The 7652-nt window shown below is 36.9% G+C and overlaps 1 protein-coding gene across 1 annotated transcript in view; it reads right to left on the bottom strand.

Moving 5' to 3' along the window:
• Positions 1-6171: 6171 nt before the first annotated feature.
• Trdn (triadin) overlaps positions 6172-7652 on the bottom strand; it is a 322095-nt gene continuing 320614 nt past the window's right edge. The window contains exon 37 of the mRNA XM_051175313.1: positions 6172-6345. Within this exon, the coding sequence (XP_051031270.1) occupies positions 6206-6345 (140 nt within the window). The 3' untranslated portion in view covers positions 6172-6205. The remainder of the gene's footprint in view (positions 6346-7652) is intronic.

The following is a 7652-nucleotide window of genomic DNA, read 5'->3' as shown; positions in this document are numbered from 1 at the left end:
GTTAAAAGCACTGTTCTAAAAGGGCAATATTAATGGATTATTTTCAGTTTAAAATGTTAACATAATTAACATAATATAATTAACAGCACAGAGTAAGAGTGCACTTGAAATGTTTATGACTAACTAAGGACTTAAAGTAGGTGCAGGGATTCCAGTATTTTGAAAAATGACAAAAACGGAACTAGAGCTGGGCTTTGGTGGAGCACACCTTTAATCCCAACACTCTTGAGGCAGAGGCAGGAAGATCTCATGAGTTCAAGGCCAGTCTGGTAAACAGCCAGAACAGAATCCAAAGCTACATGGAAACCTTGTCTCAAAAACAAAACAAAACAAAAAATGCAACTAGCAGCAGTTAGGAAAGTCTAACACTGTACATAAAAGAGGATATTCAAATGAAAAGCACAGAAATGTAGATAATTATCTACAACACTAGCCACCAGGTTAATCTTATTTTTAAAAATAATCATATTTATCTTCACACTGTAAGAGGCTAGCAAGTACTTGCAAAGGTCTGGTGGAACAGGGACCTTTACATTATGCTAATGAAGTTTCATTAGGAATAACTAGTCAGAAAATACTTAGCAGTATGTACAAAAGATGAATATTTTCATACTTAAAATTGCAGCAATTCCACTCGTGTATAATGTCTATTCACATATACTAAATACACTGCACTGTATTTTTTAGAATGCCATTTAATAGACAAATTCAGCAACAACCTAATTCTTACATAAAAGATTATATAAAAAAGTTCCCTTCGTATTTCAGACAATTAAGAGGAATAAATTACTTACATTTGCACCAAAATAGATGTGTCTCCCACTTGTGATGTTGAGACAAGAAACTTGACATAGAAACTACAACATTTACTATTTTATTCACGTAAAAGTCAAAACAGTAAATTCTGTGATGATAGAGGTTGTGGTGGTTGCTAAGGAGTAGTGACTGGAATATGAACGAGGCTTCGGGTCTGTGATTAACATGCTATATTTGACCTTGTCTGTGATTTCTTAGATGTGTGTAGTTTGTACTTGAAATGCTTGCACGCTACTCTGGGCAGGAGAGCAATCTATTTCTGAAGTTGAAAATGAAGCTTTGTAGACACAGGTACAGACATACGATCTAGTCCATGTTGTTCAGAATAAGTAAGAATACACTTGCCTTCTGTGTAACAGTGTAAAGCAGAAACATACAATGATAATCATGACTAGTAGGATTTGAAGGGCTGGACTGGGATAGAGGCAGCCAGAACAGGATGAGAGTACACCTAATCTTCACTTCTAGAACCATTTTGATTTTAAACCAGTGAATGTACTCAAAATAGTCTTTGAAATAGAAACATCACAAGGTAAAAATGATCTGTTTACTAGTTGCTCTGTCCCTTCTTAAGTTTGGGGGAACTCAGTTTGTCTCCCTTTTACAGAAAACAATGCTTCCTGTGTAGAGTACAGCTTCTCTTTCAACTGTATCCATGTTTCCAATAAACATACATAGACAGTTTATATTTATCTATGTGTGAGAGAGATAGAGGTAGAGAGAGACAAAGAGAGAGGGAAGGAGGTCGGGGATGATGCTTCCCCTTTTCTGAGCAGAGTAGCTGTAGGTTTAGGCATTCATAATTTGTACTTATTTGAAGACTAAACCCTTGAACAGATGGCTAGAACACTTTGAGACCTGTCCCTTAGTCCTGAGTTTATGTCAGTGACTTTGGGATATGTGAGTCCATGTTCCATCTCAGCCTTTTTTTTCTGAGTGCTGAGTGAAGCGAAGGATAGTCTATTCATGAAAATGGCACAAAACAGTGATTCTTTTGAAAAGCAAAATTGTGTTTGCCAGTGGCAATGCTAGCACCATTGTGTTTGGCTCTAAAAGTTCTGATTTTCACTTGATACTTTGGTTAGGTCTCCAGTGCAGGGCACATCTGGACTGTTGACTACCAAAACTAGAAGTTGAACAATCTGAACATTACTAGACCAGGTGCTTTCTCAATAGGAGACTCAGAAGCTTCTTGTTTTTTAGGGACTTTTATTTTCATATGAAGAAAAGAAAAGCAGAGATGACCTGCAATCTGTGTTGGTCCTAGCATCAGTGTCAGAGGAACTCTGTTCAGGACATTCTTTGCCCCAGCAATTTCATCTCAAATCAGAGATGCCTGGCACATCTACTCGATGGTATGAGATAGTCCCCTTGTAAGTGAGTAAGCTATGTAAGTGAGCTCTGGATATGCTGGATAGAAAGGTAAAAATAGCAGTAATGACTTGATTCAAGTCAGTAGTCATTGATAACAGGCTCACAGATAAAGAGACTGGTGATATCAAGTCTTGAAGGACAAGGTGAAGCTGTACAAGAACCTGAAATTCCATTCTTGGCTCTCACCATTTTGTAAACATGTTCTCTCTACTGGGTCGAGTATGACTCATAGCTCAGAATTAGCAATGATTCATTTAATTCCTTCTGAGTTTTTCTCTACACCTCAATTACATTTTATAACATGTAGACATTTAATTTTAGCCTGTATCTTTGGTATCTTTAGAGAAACCATAACCAATTTTTTGAGGCTTTTGAATGATATGACTAATGATTTTTTTATATAGTTACCTAGCTTATGGGAACTACAGCTCTTAGTGCACAAAGTAAAATACCTACAGGAATATATGAATGTCTTATTTATTATTAATGAGGGGTAAAGAAACAAGAGAACACTGACGTAACATTGAAAGGATTTCAGCAAGAAGAGTTCTTAGAAAGTTGTTCTGAGTTCCCATGTCTTAATATGTCTTCAAATAACAAAAAGAAATTTGAGTTCACAAGTTACACAAGGGTACCACAGGGGATCACACAGCTCAAGACAGATATGGGCAGACTACAAAAGATCTGAGTTCACAGTACAGATAAGGTACCTTAGTGTGTGTGTGTGTGTGTGTGTGTGTGAACAGAGTTTCTCTGTGTAGCCCTGGCTGTCTTGGAACTTGCTCTGTGGACCAGGCTGGCCTCAAACTTGCACTTGATGCTCTCCCAGAGGACCAGGGTTTTGGTACCCAGCATCTGCAATGGGCAGCATACAACATCCTACAACTTAGCTTTAGGGACTCTATAGTCCTATTCTGGTCTCTGCACTATCTGTACTCACCATTACACTACTTTACACAGATAATGTGCACAGATAATGTAAATATAGTTTTAAAATAATATACATTTTAAAGACTACCCTAAGATCTAATCAGGGATATTGGAGAGTTAGAGAAGGTTCAAGGCCTAGCTCTTAAAGTGCCAGTTACTTCTGTCATATCCACAGGTGTCTCTTCCTCTGAAGCAATGCTTATGAAGGCTAATCTCTCTTTTAATTCCATTCACCATTTGTGAAATAGAAATTAGATATGATTACTTACTGAATACATTTCTCAACTGATCTGTTTAGAAATGCCCTTTTTGTCTCTTGGAGCATTTTCATTTTCTGAAGATATCAGCTGGGCTACATGAATTTTTAATTTCTTCTAGAAATATTTATTATTATTCTTGCCTTTTTATTCAGCAAGATTACTCAAGGAAACAGGCATAGTTCCTAAACATGTGGTAGCAGTTCTGAAATATTTCCCTTAAGAGTTTAGCCAAAATATATCGTAATGAGTCCACAGAAGTTCCTTTTCATGAGGAAAACACACAAAATTGCTTTTGTTACAATTGAGTTGTGATCAACAGAATATATGCAACTGTAGAGAAATAATAAAATATCATCCTGCATGTGGAGTGGGGGGGGGTGGGAGGCTGGCTGGGGAGCATGGGAGGGTGGAAGAGAGAGAGGGAGGAATGGAGAGGGAACTGGGATCGATGAATAAAATAAGAAAAATAAAGAAATAAAAAAGGAAACATGAGCTAAAAGAAGTGTTCTTATTTTCTGTATACTTTCAAATATCAAAATGGAGTGAGAGATGATAGTATACAAGGTAGTATACACCCACTATACAAAGCAAAAATTTAAGCAGTCGCTTATAAATTCTGGCTAACATAGCATAAATCATTAAGGAAATTATAAGATGAAGAATTAGATAATCTTTTTTTCTTTTAGAGATACAAACCATTAAATTCAAATGGGCCAGGAATACTTTTATTGATGTAAAGATACAAACAGATGATAGTTGAGATGATATTTTCAAATTACAAACATCATTAAAATTTTAGGCAAACTTTAACAATTATTGTTAATTTTAATTGCATCATTATTGGTTTTTCTATATCTACATTTACAATAACATCTGTTATTTTTATCAATTAATTTCATAAAGAAAATAGATGATGATATTTAAAAGCTTATGGAGATAAAATTAGTGTCATCTCCAAAAACATAATTTCAGAACGTATTTTCAAACAATCCATATTAAGACACTTCATCGGTCTCCACAGTAAATCCGTGAAGCACTGAGCTGTTTGTTTTAATGATTCTCCTTCACACGTGGAGATACAGACCCAGCCCATTTAACAAATTTTCCAGTGTCATTTCTGTGCCAGATTAGCACTAAGTAAAGACTATTACTGTATTTTGTGTCACAGTCTGGTACCCGTCACAGAGTAGAAAGACTAAGAGTTTAGTACATAGTCACTGAATGATAATAGCATAGTGGATAAACCATTTAATTGACTCTGTTCCTTGACTCAGGAAATTACATGGGGAAACCACATCTAAGGAGAGCCCTTTATCCACTGTCTTCCTTATAAGCTTGAGTTGCTGAGTGAAGGGGCTTTGTAAGATGGTACCATCTGCTTAGATCTGAAATTATGTATTATCAGATCTCCCTTCCTCTCCAAATGGTTCCATTAATCTAGTTCATTGTAGTATTGGCTTTTATGGTGTGAAGTCCATCAGCATCTGGTTAAAACTAACTTTCTTACAAAAATTACTGACATTACAACATTAATGCTGAGTAATGATCCACACCTTACCGAAAGAGTGATAAAACTGATCGAAATCTTGGATTTCAAGAAGTGTAGTCAGTTGCATTGTTTGAAAACCAATCATATGGCTAGTTCACTCGCTGACTAGCTCAGCCAATGCTGAGCTGATGATAGTGCCAGAAATGATAACCCAGGTCATTTTCTGAGTTAATCTGTCATAAGTTAAGCTGCAACTAGAAACATGATGAAAAATTACAGACACATTTTCTAGAGTTGGTAAGAAAAGTTCATTAAGATTGAGTGTTTGTATCACCATAAAGATGAACACTCTCAGAAATTATAGAAATAAATGAATAAGTAAGTTAAAAACTGCCACTCATTTAACTGGCATTAAGGTGCAATCAGTCAAAAGAAAGTAAGACATCTCATGAACATATCTAGGACCAAAATGTCTCACTTAAACCTTATACAGGATTTGTATTGTTTCCATCTGAAAAAGAAAACATTTAATTTCACAGAAAGAATGTATTTAGAAATAAAACTATGTTTGCCTTGGTCACCCAAGATTATTGATTGATCTAAACCTTCACCAAGCTGTTTTCACTGGAGCATACTCTGGAGTCATGAAAATTTCACTTCTCCTTCACTTGCATGTTAAACAAAAGATTTACCAGACATGCTTAGCTGCAAGTATATTTTCACAGGAGAGAATGTCTTAATTATAACTAAGACAAACCTCATAAAGAAGATTCTTCGTGCATTTGTACTTTGTCATGTCCTGTCTGTCTGATACTTTGAGTTTTAAGAATTTGACAAGAGACTTACAACACTATGGTATAAGTCACACCTATTGTAGAACCTTGCCACAAGTGAGCTAGAAACAAACACGAATGAATGACACATATAGTTTTTGGGTAAACTGAGTTCACTCACATGTTCCCATACTAGTTAAGCCTAGAACATAGTCTGTTAACAATTTGAAAATTATCTACCTGAGGTCATAAATTTCATTTTGTAATTGGCCAATTACATTACATTTAAAGACCAGTACAAAATAAACTTCAATGAGTATACAACCTTGCAACTAAATGTAAATGCCTCTCCCACAGCAACATACACACATAAAGATTCTTGAGCATTAGACCCTCCAACACATTTGCTAATCAGTCAACCCCTTTGTCCACGGTATCTCTTTATGCCAGAAGGATGTTTTCAAATAAATTTTGACTATAGAGAGTTTCAATTGGGTGTGCCACCATGGAATAAAGAGGAGAATTACCACATTAATGCAGTTGTCAGGGTCATGCATGAGTGTCTATTGTCCTTGCTGCTTCTGTCCTGGAGAGTTTGGTTTGCCAGAGTTCTCTCCAGGGCGATGGGCAGGAGTGACAGGAAACTGAAATCCATAGCCATTGTATCCATCCAAGTAGACACATTGGAAGAAACTAATAGGATCTAAGGAAGATAGCATGATTTTTTGTTACAAGCATGACTTGGACAGCAACAGAGCAAGTACACTGAGGTTGTGTAGCACAGTAGACTAGTCCCTAACTATTGTCAGAGAGCTGCCACAGCTACTGGACATAACTGTACTTCATTATGCCTTGGGTTCTTCATGCATAAAATCAAGACAACAGAAATCATGGTAGGGATATAGAGAAAAGTAAATGAACCGACACAGGGTGTGTGTGTATGTACCCTCGTGCATGTGTGAGAGTCCTGAAGTAATGAATTGTTCCATTTTTCTTAACTCTGAAGGTCTTTGCTATACAGAGATAGCTGGCTTTCTTCTTCAGGCAATGCTCTAATGCACATCATTCAAGCGTAGGGGAGCACAGGAAGGTGAAATGAGTGTAGCACAGGGCCAGTGAGATAACTCTGTGGGTAAAGGTGCTTGCTGTTAATCTTGACTAACTAAGTTCAAGCCTCAGGACCCATTTGATAGAAGTGAGGAATCAACTCCTGATATAGTGTCTTTGCACACCCATACATTAGATGCTTATCCGCACCTCCATCCAAGTTAATAAACTGTTTTTTAAGGAGTGACGTGCAAAATAGTATGTGAATGGTGTGCAGAACCTGAGCTCTAGATGCTAAGTCAGGTCTCCCTAGAGGCAGCTGTGTTGAGATGGAACGTCTTTCCTGTAATCACAGATAAACTTACTACCTCTCCACTATATTCTAACCTTTCCATGTATATTATTGCAAACAGTCAGAGACATTTTCAGATGGCCATGGAAGAAAGGGCCAACCGAAAGATGTGGTATGTAGGAAATAGGAGAGATGGCTAATTTTGTATAAATGAGATGAAGCATTGGGGTAAAAAGAAGCTGAAAGAAGTAATGATACCTCTTAGTTGGCCTTGCCATATTTCTTTTGCCTCAGCCTCCCAAGTTCTGAGAATATAGGCATGAATCATATTAAGGGTGTCCTCAGATTCCAGTGATTAGAGGTTTTCTGCCTCAGTAACCAGGTTTTCAGAAATTAACCTGCTTTCTGTTTTGTTCTACTTTGGTAGCACAAATCCACTTTTTCTAAAGCTATGGAGATTGCAGCAGCGAGCTTGCATTAGATGGAAGCAACAAAAAAGCTGTTGGAGTTAGGGAGAAATAACAGCACTGGCACTAAAATTCAAGAGCCTCTTCATGATAGCTCTATCCCATTTGAACCTTAGCAGATGAGGGTGCTGTCCTGGCATAAGCATCTAATTCTAGTTAAAAGAGCTATTGATTAAAATATCACTAGCTCTAAAAATTTTAGAG

This window comes from Phodopus roborovskii, unplaced genomic scaffold, assembly GCF_943737965.1.
Source record: "Phodopus roborovskii unplaced genomic scaffold, PHOROB, whole genome shotgun sequence".
Lineage (NCBI taxonomy): Eukaryota > Metazoa > Chordata > Mammalia > Rodentia > Cricetidae > Phodopus > Phodopus roborovskii.
Note: the sequence above shows the minus strand (reverse complement) of the source record. Positions and strands in the feature narration are given on the sequence as shown.